This window comes from Ranitomeya imitator, chromosome 6, assembly GCF_032444005.1.
Source record: "Ranitomeya imitator isolate aRanImi1 chromosome 6, aRanImi1.pri, whole genome shotgun sequence".
Taxonomy (NCBI): Eukaryota; Metazoa; Chordata; class Amphibia; order Anura; family Dendrobatidae; genus Ranitomeya; species Ranitomeya imitator.
This window is the reverse complement of record NC_091287.1, coordinates 112,249,251-112,267,007: the sequence shown is the minus strand read 5'-3', so window position 1 is coordinate 112,267,007 and position 17,757 is coordinate 112,249,251. Positions and strand designations below refer to the sequence as shown.

The window sequence follows — 17,757 nt, the reverse complement described above, 5'->3', positions numbered from 1 at the left end:
GTGCCGTGCTACCAAGTCATATGCATATTTCCCCATGTGGGGTACATTTTTAAAAAATATTTTATGGAAATCATAGACACCCTTGCCAAAAATTGGACTGGCTGTTGTAGCACGGAAGACGTTAACCCTGGTGATCTAGTGGCGGTGGATGATGAGACCTTGTGGAAGGCCTCATTAATAACTAGGCCCAATTTAAAGGAGCTGGTCTCCTAGACTCATAATGCCCATACACTAAGTGCATGGGCTGACAAACGTTTCTCCGGGGGAGTAACATTTTTTGGGGTTTCAAATTATTAACGGGCATCATAACAACACCCTTGCACAAAAAATGAGTGACTTTTGCATCACGAAATACGTTCACCCTGGTGTACTAGTGGTTGTGGATGAGGCGGAGGATAACTCCAAACAGACCAAATCATGAAGCATATACCCATGTGTGGTTGTGAAGAGGTGCATAATAATACACCTCCACAAAAAAGACAATGTATTGGCGGTTATGTTTCGCTGTTTTCATTCAGTGGCGTACAGAAGTCTTGCCCAATCCAGCCCTTGTTCATTTTTATAAGAGGCAGCCTGTCAGCATTTTCAGTTGACAGACGGATGCGCTTATCTGTTATAATTCCACCAGCGGAACTAAAAACCCTCTTTGACAGAACGCTAGCAGCAGGCCAGGCCAGGACCTCCAAGGCGTAGAGAGCCAGTTCATGCCACGTGTTTAGCTTGGATACCCAATAATTAAAAGGCGTAGCGGAATCACAGAGGACGTTTGTACGATCAGCAAGGTACTCCCTGAGCATCTTTCCAAACATTGCACTTCTTGTGACAGCACCCCTTGCCTCTGTGCCGGCACGATGGGAGGGTCTGAGAAAACTGTCCCAGAACTTTACCATTGTTCCCCTGCCTGTGCTGGACTGTACTTCTGTGTCTCTCGCTTGGACCCCTTGGTTGTACAACAAACTCCGACATATGCTGCCAGTGTTCTCAAATGTGATTTTTTTCAGTAATTTCGCTCCAAGGGTCCTCTGGTACTGCAACACTTTAGTACACCTGTCTGCCTCTGGAAGATGAGATTGAAAGTTTTCTTTGTAGCGTGGGTCTAGAAATGTCACCAGTCAGTAATGATTGTCACCAAAAATTTTAATAATGCAAGGGTCACGGGAAACACAGCGCAACATAAAGTCAGCCATGCGTGCCAGACTGCTAACAGGCAAGACTTCCATATCCTCACCAACAGGATGACTGACCATGATGTCCTCCTCCTAATCATCCTCCTCCTCCCTGTCCTTGGGCCATCCATGTTGAACAGACGGTATGACAGCTGTGCTTGTAGTACTGTCTATAGCGCATGAAAGTAGCTCCTGTTCTTCCTCCTCCTCCTCTTCCTCATTGTCTATCAATCCACATTGGGACGACATGAGGCTGGGCTGAGTGTAATCACCCTGTATGTTTCCTTGATCCATGTCATCGTGCTCCGCCTGCAATGCATCCTCTTTAATTGTGAGCAGAGATGTTTTCAGAATGCAGAGAAGCGGGATAGTGATGCTAATTATGGCATCATCGCTGCTTACCATCTTGGTGCAGTCCTCAAAGTTTTTGAGGATGGTACATGCAGCGCCCCAGAGACCTGGTCGTTGCAGTAATGTCGCTCTGCCGCTAAGGGGAGTGATGTTATGTCTGATTGCACTAAAGGAGTTCACATGACCAGGTATCACAAGCACACACTGGTAAAACTAGGGGTCGGGTAGGAAGTTAGGACAATACGCAGCCTGGGAGAGTCCAGGGAGGACCTGTCAGGGGTGGGTTCCTGACAGGGGCCTAGCAGAACGAATAGAAAGCAACGGAACCGCGCCTGCATTACCTTGCGGCGGTATCCTAAGAAAGGACACGAAGAGAAGGATATTGTGGAAAGTGAGAAACGAGATCAAAGCACAAAGGAGAGCCAGTAGGAGTCGTGCCCCGAGAATGGCAACATCATACTGAGGCGCGTAGCCGGTGACCGGAACACCGAGGAAGTAACTGACTCTATGCCTTACTTCAAATACCGCAGGACAGTTGATTATAGGTTGGCTGTCTACCATACATCACCTAAGCAGACATAGAGGGCAAGCGTGGAGAGGGGCGTCTCAAGGGTCTCAGAATAGCTCCAGATAAACTTGGGGGATGGAGAGAGAGAAAGAGAACGAGAACAGAAGTTGTGAGGACTATCCCGAATGCTCAGCAGGGAAGAACTACAACACACAGGCGCTAGTGGTAGGCACTGATTTCCACCTGCAAAGGGAACTCTGGATGTGCCTTCGGACCGGCCGGTCCCAGACAGCCCTGTTAACAGTGCTCTGGACTGCGGATCCCGAAGTCTTCAGTAAAAGGTAAAGAGACTGCAATCCCGTGTCCTCGTTATTGTCTGCACCTCACACCATCGCTACCTACACTACTGGGAAACCCTGGGGATATACTTCACCTGTGGGAAGGTATTCCATCTTGCTGCCATAACACCACCACAGTGGACCCCAAGCAGCGTCGATCGACCTGACCGAATACCACAGGTGGCATCACGAAACTTTAGCCGACTTTCGTCACCCCCTTTCCTTGGACGCCCCTTAGCTGTAGACTGTGGGGGCAGCCCTGATTGACGTAGGGCCTGTAATCCTCGGCGTGGGGAGGATGTGTTCCATCCCAAGGTCCAACTGGGTCCCAGCTTCCACTATGTTAACCAAGTGTACCGTTAGTGAGATGTACCGTCCCTACCCACAAGCACTTGTCCATGTGCTCGTGGTTTAGTGGATTTTCCCAGTAACAGCATTGTTGAGGGCATAGGTAATGTTGTGGGACACATGCTGGTGTAATGCCAGTACAGCGCACCGGGAGAAATAGTGGCAACTGGGGACCGAGTACCTTGGGACGGCCGCCGCCATCAGGTTGCGGAAAGCTTCCATCTCAACGAGCCTAAAAGGCAACATACGTAGTACTGTGGCCTGTGAGGAGTTGGCCGGGTATTTCCACTTGCTTTCCAATGACTGGGGTATAGACAGCTGAAGGCTGCGCTGGGACAAGGACGTGGATGGGCTTGATGATGGTGCGGGTTGACTGTGGGCAACAACAGATGCAGGGCACGAGGCATCTTCACATGCACCGTGGACTAGGGATTGGCTTCATACGCAAAACAGTGGAAGAGGCAGTGATGTCAGCTGCAGACAGTGTTTCTGGAGCCTGGGATTCGGCCCCAAAAGTCGGGTGCTTTGCTGCCATGTGCCTGATCATGCTGCTGGTGGTCAGGCTGGTAGTTTTGCTTCCCCTGCTGATGCAGGCATGGCAGGTGAGGCAAATGGCCTGTTTGGGGTTATTGGCAGAGTCTTTAAAAAATAACCAGACTCGGGAAAATCTAACAGTTGGAATGGCAACTTCCGTCTTGTTGGTGTTACGGGGAATGGATGCACGCCTTCTGTCTGCGGCCACCACACTGCTTCTTGCTGCCTGTTGGGGTGCTATGCCTCCTTCCCCATGTGTGCTGTTGTCCTTGCTCTGCATGTCCTCCTGCCTGGTTGGGTCAGTTACTATGTCATCCACCACCTCGTCTTCCACATCTGCACCATGCTCCTCCTCCTGACTTTCTGGCAATTGTATCTCATCATCGTCCACCTCTTGTGACACTTTCCCACCATCGTCTTCATGTAACCGTGGCTGTACAAATCTTTTGGCATCACTACATGCTATCTCATCTGGCCCCACTCCAAGGTGACCTGCCGAGAGTTTAGAATCTTTAAAGGGAAAACTGAACAGCTCTTTGAAGTGAGCAAGTGTGGGATCAGTTGTCTCAGGGCACTCAACATGGTGGGAGAAAGGAGGATCAGGGTGAGTAATATGGGGTCCACACTCATGGCTACTCAGACTTGACCGTGTGGAAGACGTGGTGGCTAAGTGACTGAAAGCATTATCCGCTATCCAACCAACATTCGTTTCACACTGCTCTGGCTTCAATAGTGGTGTGCTGTGGTCCCCTAGAAACTGGGACCGGAAGGTCAAGTGAGAAGATGTGCGAGAAGATCAGCATCATGTCCACTTCCCGTCCCTTTCCCCTTGTCTTGCTCATTTTAAATGGACTACTGATATATTTGAAAAGTTCAGTACAAATGGATTAATTTTGAGAAAACTTATATGTGATCAGTATGCCTGAAATACAAGTATTTGGAGACCACAGATAGATTGGTCATCTGACTGAGATAACAGACTGTTTCAATATGTGGCCTGGATTTTGCTAAATTTTTTTAACCAACAAATACTGTATAGACCAAGCATACCAGACCAAAATGTGGAATGTATGCCTTCAAAGCAAGGATTTGGACACCACAGATACAACGGGCGTCTAACGGAGATAACAGACTGTTTCAATATGTGACTTTTTTTTATTTTTTTTTTACCACAAAATACTGTATAGAAAAAGAGTAGCAAACAAAAAAGTGGAATGTATGCGTGAAAAGCAAGAATTTGGAGACCACAGATACATCGGGCATCTGATGGAGATAACAGACTGTTTAAATATTTGACCTTTTTAAAAAAAAAAAATTTAAAACACAAAATCAATGGGTAGATCAAGGCTAGCAGACAAAACAATGCAATGTATGCCTGCAAAGTGAGGATTTTGACACCACAGATGCACCAGGCATCTGACGGAGATAACAGACTGTTTCAATATGTGGCCTTTAAAAAAAAAAAAAGTTTTTAAACCACAAAATACTGAGTAGACCAAGGTCAGCAGACCAAACAAAATGCAATGTATGCCTGAAAAGCAAGAATTTGGAGACCACAGATAGACCAGGTGTCAGACGGAGATAACAGACTGATCAAAATGTGGCCTTGATTTTTTTGGGGCCCACCAAAATTGTGTCAATAAGTAGGCTATGAAACAAAAAAAAAAATTGGAGTTCTGAAATTGTAAAATATTTAGTGCAATGATATGCGATGCGTGTGGCGTACAAATCAATAATAATACGCTGAAAAGTCCCCAAAATAGTGGTCCATAGCTCCTCCGTAGGCAGGGTGTATCAACGTATTTTGCGCATGGCATCCTCTGTATGTAATCCGTATGGCATCCGTACTGCGTATTTTTCTCGCAGGCTTGCAAAACCGACATACGGCTATATAAGGGATCCATGTGTAAAAAACAAACAAACAAACATATACTGTATATATATATATATATATATATATATATATATATATATATATATATATATATATGTCAGTAGACACATATATGTATATATATTATTACTTCATACAGCGCTAGATGGCTTTAAAGCTGGTAATTCAATTACCAGCTTTTGCTATCTCCTTCCTAAGCCCGACATGATATGAGACATGGTTTACATAAAGTAAACCATCTCATGTCACCATTTTTTTTTGCATATTCCACACTACTAATGTTAGTAGTGTGTATATGCAAAATTTGGCCATTCTAGCTATTAAATAGTAATGTGTACACATTTATTCTACCTATTCTACTGTAAGCTGTCAGTGTGATTTTACTGTACACCGCACTGAATTGCCGGCTTTTCTCTCTAACACCGCTGCGTATTTCTCGCAAGTCACACTGTTAGTCCGTGTGTAATCTGTATTTTTCTGGCTTCCATAGACTTTCATTGGTGTTTTTTTTGCGCAATACGGTGACAAACGCAGCATGCTGCGATTTTCCATGGCCGTAGAAAGACGTATAATACTGATCAGTAAAATACGGCAGATAGGAGCAGGGGCATAGAGAATAATTGGGACGTTTGTTAGGCGTGTTTTATGGACGTATTTTATGCGCTCATACGTCCGTAAAACTCGCTAGTGTGACGCCGGCCTTATGAGTAGACCAAGGCTAGCAGACAAAACAATTCAATGTATGCCTGCAAAGCGAGGGTTTTGACACCACAGAAACACCAGGCGTCTGACGGTGATAACAGACTGTTTAAATATGTGGCCTTTTTTTTTCAATTTTTTAAACCACTAAATACTGATTAGGCCAAGGCTAGCAGACAATATAATACAATGTATGCTTGCAAAGCGAAGATTTTGACACCACAGATACATCGGGTGTCTGACGGATATAACAGGCTGTTTAAATATGTGGCCTTTAAAAAAAATAAATAAATAAATAAATTTTAAACCACTAAATACTGAGTAGACCAAGGCTAGCAGTCAAAAAAAATACAATGTATGCTTGCAAAGTGAGGATTTTGACACCACAGATACAGCAGGCATCTGACGGAGATAATAGACTGTTTAAATATGTGGCATTTATAAAAAAAAAGTAAAACAAAAAATAATAACTAGACCAAGGCTAGCAGACAAAACAATGCAATGTATGCCTGCAAAGTGAGGCTTTTGACACGACAGATACACAAGATGTCTGACGGAGATAACAGACCGTTTCAATATGTGGCCTTTAAAAAAAAAAAAAGTTTTTAAACCGCAAAATACTGAGTAGACCAAGGTCAGCAGACCAAACAAAATGCAATGTATGCCTGAAAAGCAAGAATTTGGAGACCACAGATAGACCAGGTGTCAGACGGAGATAACAGACTGATCAAAATGTGGCCTTGATTTTTTTGGGCCCACCAAAATTGTGTCAATAAGTAGGCTATGAAACAAAAAAAAAAATTGGAGTTCTGAAATTGTAAAATATTTAGTGCAATGATATGCGATGCGTGTGGCGTACAAATCACAGTGATAAATATAAGAACTGTAGCTAAATATATTTGGGGCAGCAAAATGGTGTCCAAAAATGTTGTAAGACACTCCAAAAATAATATAGTACCAAAAAGAAAAAGGCCAGATTTTTCTGCGCACTCACGTCTGATGCCTGGGACAAATTTTTTTTTTAAATTGGTAGATTTTCACGCTCTTGTATTGTAATCACCTGGCTGTAGTGTGCAGCGTGACCAAGCAAGTAAATGTAGAAAAAAGGGGGCTATTGCTTTCTAATAAAATTAGCAGGTATAAGCTGCAAAAAAAAAAAAATAAAAAAATTGCCACGGATACCTGCTGCTATGTATATATAAGATGCGCAGCAGCAGACAGTAATGGAGTCTTTATATGTATGCAGTGAGATCTATGTACTCACATACAGTGCCTATATGCCTTGCACTGATCTATGTACCCCCGAATTAGCCCTAAAAAGGACTGTTGGTTTATCAGGATTTGTGGATTGAACACTAGTACACCCACACTAACTAATAAAAGAACGAATCTGACCCTATCTCAGCAGCAGCTCTCCCTACACTAGCTGAGTCCGGAGCAGAATGCGCCTAGCAGGGCGGCGTCAGGTCTCTTATAGACCTGATGGCGATGTGCAGCCAGCCAATCACTGTAATACCACAACAAATATGGCTGCAGTATTACAGTGCATGGCAGGTAATCCCTGCATGCTGTTTAACACTCTCAAAAGTGCCAAAATTAAAAAGAGGAGACCCGAGCTCCCGCCGAATAATCCTGGAAATAGTCGGTGCTCGCCGAGTACACGGAGCATAGTGATACTCGGGTGAGTACCGAGTAGTGGCGAGCATGTTCGCTCATCACTACTTTTTAACTTTCTGACATTTGCTGCATTTTTTAAAGAAACTGAATAATACCTTCAGATAACTTTATGACAAGATAGTATTTACAGATTATTTCTGTTTATTGTAGATTTTTACTTTTTTTTGTAGGAAATATTCTGATGTCAAAAGACTTTGGTCTCTCTTAAATGTACAAGCGAGCAAACAACAGGTAAATGCTTTCCATTTTAATATATGTCAGTTACCGTAATTTTTCCTATAGTCCGTTTGTGATATTAACTCAAAGAGAACCTGCCAGCTCTCCTGAAATTGCTGTTTTATTAAATGTATCCTTCCTGTGGAATAATTATTAAGTTCCTAGCACTCTACATTCAGCTGTTTCCCTGTAATTTCTCCTGGAAATATATACAAATACATTTTGACAAATTGGTATTATTTTTGCTTTTTGCATTGGTGCGAGCCCCAACTCTTTTTTTTCTTTCAGACAGTAGGGACACACTATTGATAAGGACAATAGTAGCGCCCAATTGTCAACATCAACATTGCACCAAGACTTGTCATCATGTGAGGTGGCGCCACCTCCCCGCAACTTCGATTGCTGTGGTTGATTTCAGTGTTTCAAGCACTAAAATTGCCTGAAGCACTAAGGTCCAGCCTATTATCAGTACTGTAACAGCACCAGTCATAGCCTAATGTTGGGTAACACCAGCCTCACCAGCTCCAGCACTGATTGGTGCGATCAGACAATGACGCCGATCACACCAATCAGTGCGCAGAGACGTGGTCTGAACTTGCAGTGACCGCCCTGCACTTCCTCATTGTGGTTTGGAGATGTTGCATAGCTGTCACTGTGTTGTTTTGTCGCACTGTGCTGGGCCTTGTGGTGACACAGACTTTTTCAACCCTGTGCCATCACTTCTGCTGGTGCTGCTGATGTTCCTGTAAGAAGAAAGAAGACATTCCTGTTCCTTTCCTGACCAGTTCCTGTTCCCCGATTTTTTTTTTTTTTTTTTTTTTTTTCCTACTCCACCTCATTCCTCCATTTTCTTCCTTTTCCCCCTCACACTAACCACTTCGCCAACCCCCTTTTTTGTTGGTGAGCGCTGATCAGTAGTTGAAGAATCACATTTCTGTTTTGTCTCAGCTGTTATCGACCTGGCTTGCCTTCTCGTTTATCCTGTTCTCTCCGCTTCTGACCTTGGCTACGAATTCTGAACCTGTGTTGCTTGCCCCGACCGTCTGACCTTGCTTTTGTCTCACCCACCTGTACCTGAGTCAGCTGCTGCAGTCCCGGTGACTGCACTGTGGTAGTACCTGGTGTCTACCGGCGGACAAGTCTATCCTCACCATCAAAGGCTCTAGTGAATACCCGGTAGACACTTAGTCACTCCCCTCCTGGGTAACTCTGGCCCATGGCATAGTAGGTACAGAGTGCCCCATTGTGATTAGTGCTAGCAGTGCTCCCCTCCATTAATAATAGTGTCAATAGGGTACCAACCATAGTTAACAGTGCCAGCGTAGTGCTCCTTATGATAAATAGGGCTATTTAGAGTATTCCCACTAAAAAGGCAATCACAAGAAATTATGCTTTGCATGAACGACCCTCCAGTTTTGCTAGCTTCTTAATTTTTTTTTAAGACCCCCTTTTATTAACAATAATATGATAATGCTGCAATGTGAGGAAAAAAAGTTGTATACAAGTAGCATACAAGCATATTACAAAATAAAAATCGATAAAAAAACTAATGACAGGAAAACATTATCCAGAAGGTTGTTCATAGCTATCATAATATATTTGGATGCATATTTGTTTTACTTGTCCCTGTATTGTTTTGTCCTTTTTTCTCTGAATACCAGGCATTAGTGTATAGTGAATATCATACACATATACACACACACCACACACACCACATACACACACACACACACACACATACACACACCACATACACACACACCACATACACACACACACATACACACACACCACATACACACACACACACATACACACACACACACACACGCATACACACCACACACAGGCACACACCACATACACACACACCACACACACACCACATACACACGCACACACACTTTAAGACTGTGTGCATGCTTAATTCTTGCTATTGCTTTGCTTAGTTTTTGTGAAACCCCAAATTTACAGGTCAAGTAGGTTTCTACAAGTAAATTATACTACAGGGACACATTAGCAAGTAAACACAACAAGCTGGCGTTATTCACCTAAGAATTCGTTTGCACATTGTTTACCTGCTAAAAATGTTCTTGGCATCCTGGCACAATAAACAGTCTACTAAATGCTGAGAGTTAATCTGTTGTTGTTAACATATTTATATATTTCCGTGCTGATAATAATTACCCATTTATTAAAAACTGAAAAATGTACATTTATTATTATTATTTATTTATATAGCACCATTAATTCCATGGTGCTGTACTTGAGAAAAGGGTTTACATACAGGGTTATAGATATTGCTTACAGTAAACAAATTTACAGTGACACTGGTACAGAGGGGAGAGGACCCTGTCCTTGTGGACTTACATTCTACTTGATAAGGGGGAAAAGACAGAAGGTCGGGGTTGCGGCAGCTCTGGAGGTGGTGAGGAGGCAGCTCTGGCGGTGGTGAGGAGGCAGCTCTGGCGGTGGTGAGGCGGCAGCTCTGGTGGTGGTGAGGCAGCAGCTCTGGCGGTGGTGGTGCGGCAGCTCTGGCGGTGGTAGGGCGGCAGCTCTGGTGGTGGTGAGGCAGCATCTCTGGCGGTGGTGAGGCAGCAGAATGGTTATTGCAGGCTGTAGGCTTTCCTGAAGAGATGGGTTTTCAGGTTCCGTCTGAAGGATCCGAGGGTGGTGATAATCGGACGTGTTGATGCGTGGAATTCCAGAGGATGGGGGATATTCGTGAGAAATCTTGGAGGCGGTTGTGTGAGGAACTAATAAGTGTGGAGGAGAGTAGGAGGTCTTGGGAGGATCAAAGATTACGTGAGGGAAGATAGTGGGAGATTAGTTCAGAGATATAGGGATGAGACTGGTTGTGGACGGCTTTGTAGATCAGTGTTAGTAGTTTTAACTGGATTCGTTGGGGAATTGGGAGCCAGTGGACGGATTTGCAGAGGGGAGTAGCGAGGAGAGAGGTGGATTAGCTGGGCAGCAGAGTTGAGGACAGACTAGGGTGGTGCAAGAGAGTTAGCGGGGAGGCCACAGAGGAGGGTGTTGCAGTAATCGAGGCGGGAGATGATGAGGGCATGCACAAGAGTTTTGGTAGATTGTGGGCCGAGGAAGGGAGGGATTCAGTAGGGATATTAAAGTCACCCATTATGATGGTGGGGATGTCAGCAGAGAGAAAGTGAAGAAGCCAGGTGGAGAATTGGTCAATGAACGCAGTGGCTGAGCCCGGTGGTCGGTATATGACAGCCATTTGGAGATTAGAGGGAGAGTAGATACGGACAGAGTGAACCTCGAAAGAAGGGATTATAAGGGAAGGTGGGGGTTGGATAGGGTTGAAGTACATTTAGAATATGCCGTTAATACAATTTTGTCTTCTTCTTTTCTTAAAGTTTCCAAGTAAGCCTTTCTTGTTTCCATGTTTCATATCAATAATTTTTTCCACAGTGTTTAACTTTATTTTTTTTAAGATTTATAGAAAATACGTTAAAATATGTGACTGCATCTGAACAGTTCTTTGTAATTTGTATCAACTTGTCTGGCTGTGCAATACAGTTGTTTTAATGCTGCTAGAATTGTGGCCAGGATTACTATATAAAACACTAAAGATCCTATGAGTCCTAGCATTGTCCATACCTGAATTACCTCTCTTATGATATTTACAGTAGTGCTGTATGCCCTGGGTTCACAAACAGCACAGAAGTGTACTTGATGTTGGTCTACAGCTAGTGTAGTTAGAAATTGTGTGATGTCTCAGACAGTGGCATAAAGTAATGCAAAGTTGCAGGAAGAAGCTCTTAACAATACCACAAAGGCAAACCTTGGGTATTCATTATATAAAATCCCCCTGACTTCGCCTATTAGGCTGGGGACGCACTAGTGTATCACACCCGATGTTGTGAGCGTGAACCGAGTGTCAGTACTCTGTGCTCCGATCCTCCATCTCCTCTGCTGGCGTCAGTAGGAATCGCACTGCACTCGGGTAATATCCAAGTGCAGTGTGATGTTTCATGCGCACCCATCCTATCCGAATTTGGCTTTCTGCAATTTTTTTCCTGTCGGATCGCGATCCGATCGGAACAGTAAAACAAGACGCCACTAAGAACACAAGTATAGGATTAAATTGGTACAAATGCAATCCGATTTGTAATCTGAATGCATCTGTCCGATTAATCTCAAGTGTAAGCGAGTCTTTACTAAGGAAAACACAAAAGGTGCTGACGGAGGATTGCCAGGTCATGGTCCCCAAGTTTCTAATTATTTAGTCCCTAATGATATTACCAGGCTGTAGATCACCGGTAATAAACATGCCCATGGTCAAGCAGGTTCAGGTTGGTAAAAGACAGAGACATGTCCAACCATGAATGGAAGCCAAGACATGGTCAAGTTCAGGCCATTAAAGGAGACCTGTTACAAGATCAGCAGTGGCCAGTTTTTGCTCTTATTTTATTCCTACTGCCCTCCAGAATATTTTGTTAAATTTTTTTTAAAATCCGCCTTACAATTTCAGAGTTTTGGGCCATTCTATTTCGTGCTGATTTTGATGGGCCTTATCAAGGGGAAGTATTTTGTGGGGGCACGCTTTCAGGCTGCTTTGCATTATTACCATGTGAACTACGCTCTCTTGTAAACTCCATAAAAAAAAAGCCCTACATGAAAAAGCCCACATCTCTGGAACTTGGAGACACAAATAAAATATGAGCAAAAATGGTCCAGTTTTGACAGGTCCCTTTTTAACCAAGTAGTCAGATCAAGCACCGTAGAGAAAAGTGAGGAAAAAAATGAACAGTGCTACAGAAATGACTACAGTGGTAAATTGAACACATTAGTTGTCGATTTTCAGTATATGATTGCATAGAATATGGTGCACATTGTTGCAAATAATATTTTTTTTAGTTGAAGAATTATCCACTAATATAAAGAAATATTAGATATTAAAAATATTGCCCAAACTTTCACACAGCGATCACTGGAGGCATCCAACAAATCCCATTAAAGGAATTGTCAGGCCTTAGAGTACAAGCCACGGACTCTATGTATACCGTCTAGCACTGCACGCTTTCAGGATCCACCAACATTGGGAGCGTGGGCAAGTTACCGCAAGCATGTGATTTGCATATATATGTGTTCAGTTGTCGACTAGACGTGTCCGGCCTCTCTCAATACATTTACATTGAGAAAAGCAGGACACATCTAGTTGGAATGTCGCCAGAAGTATGCAATTTGCAAATTTGTAGTCACATAACTGCCTGTTTCTAGCACTGGAGAATCCACACAGTGGGCGCTCTGTGAGGATTCACAAGTCTGCAGTCACAGAGTAACTGCAGACTTGTTGTAGTTGTCTTACAACTACAAGCGTCCATCACATTTTATGAGAAAGTTAGTGCAATATGCACTGTTATTCTTTTTAGTCAGTGGGATCTGTCTGGTGCCAAAGTTATAGTTACAAGAGGAACCAGGAGAACATTGTGGCTCTTGTACAAGATCCATGACAGAGGTGTGAACATAGACTTATAGACACTTTTGGTGACGTAGCAACGATCCCGCTAACGATCTCGTTATGTGTGACAGCGACCAACGATCAGGCCCCTGCTGGGAGATCGTTGGTCGTTGGGGAATGATCAGGACCATTTTTTGGTCGCTGATCACCCGCTGTCATCGCTGGATCGGCGTCACACAGGGTTCACTTGTAACCAGGGTAAATATCGGGTTACTAAGCGCAGGGCCGCGCTTAGTAACCCGATATTTACCCTGGTTACCATTGTAAAAGTAAAAAAAAAAAAAAACACTACATACTCACATTCTGATGTCTGTCACGTCCCCCGGCGTCCACTGCGTCAGCGCCGGCCGTAAAGCAGAGCACAGCAGTGACGTCACCGCTGTGCTCTGCTTTACGGCCGGCGCTGACACAGTGGACGCCGGGGGACGTGACAGACATCAGAATGTGAGTATGTAGTGTTTTTTTTTCTTTTACAATGGTAACCAGGGTAAATATCGGGTTACTAAGTGCGGCCCTGCACCTAGTAACCCGATGTTTACCCTGGTTACCCGGGTGCTGCAGGGGGACTTCGGCATCGTTGAAGACAGTTTCAACGATGCCGAAGTCTTTCCCCTGATCGTTGGTCGCTGGAGAGAGCTGTCTGTGTGACAGCTCCCCAGCGACCACACAATGACTTACCAACGATCACTGCCAGGTCGTATCGCTGGTCGCGATCGTTGGTAAGTCGTTTAGTGTAACGGTACCTTAAGGCACAAGACTACTGAAGCATTTATGTGTGCCTACTCAAGCCATATCCCATTCATTTCCTCATCCCAAGTAAATAGCGCAAGTCAGTGTATGAAAAAAAAACATGAAAGATAAGTGAAACCACTGTTATTATCTTTTTATATATTGCACCATTATTTACTTCAATATCCACTATAAATCTGCAATCTAATGTTTTCTATTTGAAGCTTCCTGCTTTGAAAATTAGCAGCACAGCAAAAACTCAGCAGAAATTTGGAAAGAACCACCCACCTAAAAATCAGTGGCAAGAATCTACTGAATCTCTAGAACTTGAAAAATTTAGGTAGGTAAAATATTCCGTACCTTCTGTAAATACAATGACAATATTTGTATCTTTATTACTATTCGTTATGATTGAATGATGTTTTTTTTTCTAATTTTTAGCATTAACTACAAAAATGAAAGAAATTTTAGGGAGCACTCGCAACATAACTTATTCCTTGACATATTCATGGCTCTGGTAAATAACAGGCTTGGATGCAGGTAAAATAACAAAAAATAAAAAAACACATTTGGATGTTTTATTCTTGGCTCCTTTAGACAAATTTATTTCAGGAATTACAAATATTTAAAATATTAATAATGAGTCTGCACATTGAATGCAATCCATATGATTTCACAGAATATTGCAGATTTTTAAGCAAATATTTAATCCCTAAAGACAAAAATGTGCAGCTGCGTGGAATTGTAAAAATCTCTTTAATTCCTGGAGTGTTGGGATTCCAGACATTCTTGCGCAGTTTTACTGTGTGTCAGTCTCTCTTTTCCTTCCAAACCTAAATAAATGTGTCACTCTCTTTGGCTTCCCTCGCAGCCCCGCCATTAATAACCATAGACTTCTCCAGTCATACATCCCACGCTCTTCTCCCACGCACTGTATGTTCCACAAAACCTCAGCTGGCAGTTTGGCTGGAAAATATTATACAGAAAACTAATAATGCATAATGATCTAATTAAATATGGAAGTTCAACAATTAGATCTAGGCTTCTTGTTCTAAAATATGTTGCTATTCACTTGTTTTTGTTTCCATCCATTCTTCCAACACAGAGAATGGACTGACAGAGCTCCATCTGTTCATTTATTACGAGTATTGATCTGCTTGAGATTATTAATCCGGGACCCTTTTTATCAGGTATGGTTCTCATACATCGACTTGCCTTTTCAATTACATCAAGAACTATGAAAAATTAATTTTCCTTCTAAAAACATTTATCGCTTATCCATTGTATGCATAATTTTTAATCATTTTTATTAAACCATACCACTTTATATACAGTTTTCAGTTTTCTTTCTCCAAACAGGAAGAGGAAATAATAACATAGTATATTAACATAGTTACAGATTAGTTCAAGGCAATCATAGTATTTTATATATAGATGTTAGTTAATCAAAAACAAGCACAAAAATTGGTATTAACCAGCCTTTGGGTAGAGACAAAATCCATCCATCTAACCTAGAGCTAAATTTTGTTGACTGTTCTGTCATAGGGTTCTAATTTTGATTCCTTCCTTTCTCCTTTTTCTCAAGGTGTAAGTGTAAAAGGAGGGAGGAAAGGATCACTCTGTCTCTTATTAGTATGTAGGAAGGGAAAGCGGGAGTATCTAACCAGGGTCCCCACATCGACTCTCTCTTTATAAATATAATATTATTCATTTTGTTCTTCAATTGTGGTAAGGTTGCAGATCTAGCCAATGATGTGCCAGCAGTTTATGTTCATAAAAAAGAATTCTCGAGAAGCCCAAAGCTATTGTAGAGTCTACGTCTATATTTTCCCCCTAAAGAACTAATATACATCTTCTGGGCTCTGGCTCCAGTCTCATCCCAAATACTCTCTCCACAAGATCCAAAATAAAAGCTTGGGGTTCAATTCACTCTGTGGACAAGACGTATTTGTAATAATCTTTGAGATTCACAAGGTGATAACTTTGGGATTAGTTCATGGATCTCTCTCCATTGTTCCAAAGAAATATATTCCAGCTGCGCTTGCTATTTTGACTTAATCTTGTAGATATGTGAAATTAGCCCCCTTGTGGAGTCCGAGGAGGTGATAGTGTCAATGACTGAGTGTTCAGAAACTATTATAGATGATTGGCTTTTTTGAGAGTTGAAGGCGTGCCTTAATTACAGGTAATGCTAGAAAAGTTTGTGGGATAGATCAAACTCTAATTGAAATAGTGCAAAACTTTTAAAGACATTATCCTAAAACTTCTCAAGTCTGCTGATCCCTTTCCCCTCTCAATGTGTGAAGACTTTTAATTTAAAGAATTCAGGTACAAGGGGATTATTCCAGATTGGAATGAATTTGGTATAACCTTTCACTCCCGGCATACCTTTCCCCCTATCCCATACCTTAGACATCATGACGAAGGAGGAGGATCTAAACCAATCACCTGATGGTAATCCTATTTCTAAAACCCCAAGTGGGGAGCTCCAGGTGTATTCCCATAAGAACCAACCCTCCGATTTGCCCAATACTATCTTTTTGAAACCACCGGTGAAAATGTTGCAAATGAAAAGCAATATCATATATCCATGGGTGTGGAATTGCCAACCCTCGCATATATTTCTCCCAGCGAAGTGTCTCTAATTTTATTCTCGGCTGTTTTTTCTTCCTTAGAAGTTCCCTATAAACGGTCTGTATTTTATGACAGTATATTATGTGAATCCACACTGGGGAGTTATGCAGTACATATAATAACTGTGGCATGAGAACCATTTCAATTAGGTTACTCCTACCAATAACTAACAGTGTACAGACGGCACCATGCATCTATTTTACTCCGAAATTTACCCATAAGCGAGAATATGTTAAGATATGTGTAATTCATCGTCCCTACCACTCACATAATCCCTAAGTATTTCAATTTGCTAACAATTTGTAATTGGGTCAACCCAACATTGAGGCATGATGGTAATGGATCCCAAGGTAATGGGACAGATTCATCCCAATTTCTTAGGAGGCTAGTCCATTTGTCAAAGACTTTAACAATATTTATAGCATTGCATACACAGTTAACACATGATCACTGGGATCTAACCAATGGGACCCCTTGCCATTGCAAGACCAGGGACCCCATAGTCCCTCGTGTGAATTGAGCGGAGCAGAGCGCTACCCAGGTCACTCTCGTAGAAAAGAATAATATGGTGATCATTCATGTTCACTTCCACTCCACTCATGCAGGAAACCTTGGGAATCTCTTTTTTGTTGATTGTTATGGTGATAAAAATATTTTAATCACTTATCTTGTAGATAAATGATAAGTGATCAATGTGTTTACTTAGAAAACCTAGAAGATGCCAAATGGTAATCGTGCTAGATATGCTATATTATTCCCTGACTTTCTGATTTTCATCAGTTTATCCAGTAAACCACATCGTTATCGAAATACAAATGTCCGTTAATATCCTAACATAATATCAACATAACAAGCAGGTTGCATATTTTCCAACTGTGTAAAGATAACTACAGATGAAAGGATTAGGAGCATTGTTGAGCTTTATTGATTTAGATGATTAGATATTATTTACTACAATTGTTACGATCCATCTGTTCTTTCAAGGCTTCACGTTCCAATATTTTACAGTGGTCATAAAGTAGCTTTTGACACTATTCCTATATGGAAACATGGAAATGGTGGTGAGATAAGCTTTACAACAACTTCTCCTGGCAGCTCTAGCCTCATTGCACCTTATCGCACCCATTTTCCTCCAACTTGGTAAATGTTATCATCCTCTGGAAGAACCTTATTTA

At 42.3% G+C, this 17,757-nt stretch overlaps 1 protein-coding gene across 2 annotated transcripts in view; it reads left to right on the top strand.

The window, feature by feature from the left end:
* The window catches only part of NEK10 (NIMA related kinase 10), a 337,168-nt gene that overhangs the window by 61,387 nt on the left and 258,024 nt on the right, over positions 1–17,757 (top strand). For both annotated transcript variants that reach the window (XM_069730006.1, XM_069730007.1), the window contains exons 3-6: positions 7,686–7,746; positions 14,173–14,288; positions 14,390–14,488; positions 15,054–15,138. In XM_069730006.1, the coding sequence (XP_069586107.1) occupies positions 7,686–7,746; positions 14,173–14,288; positions 14,390–14,488; positions 15,054–15,138 (361 nt within the window). The remainder of the gene's footprint in view (positions 1–7,685; positions 7,747–14,172; positions 14,289–14,389; positions 14,489–15,053; positions 15,139–17,757) is intronic.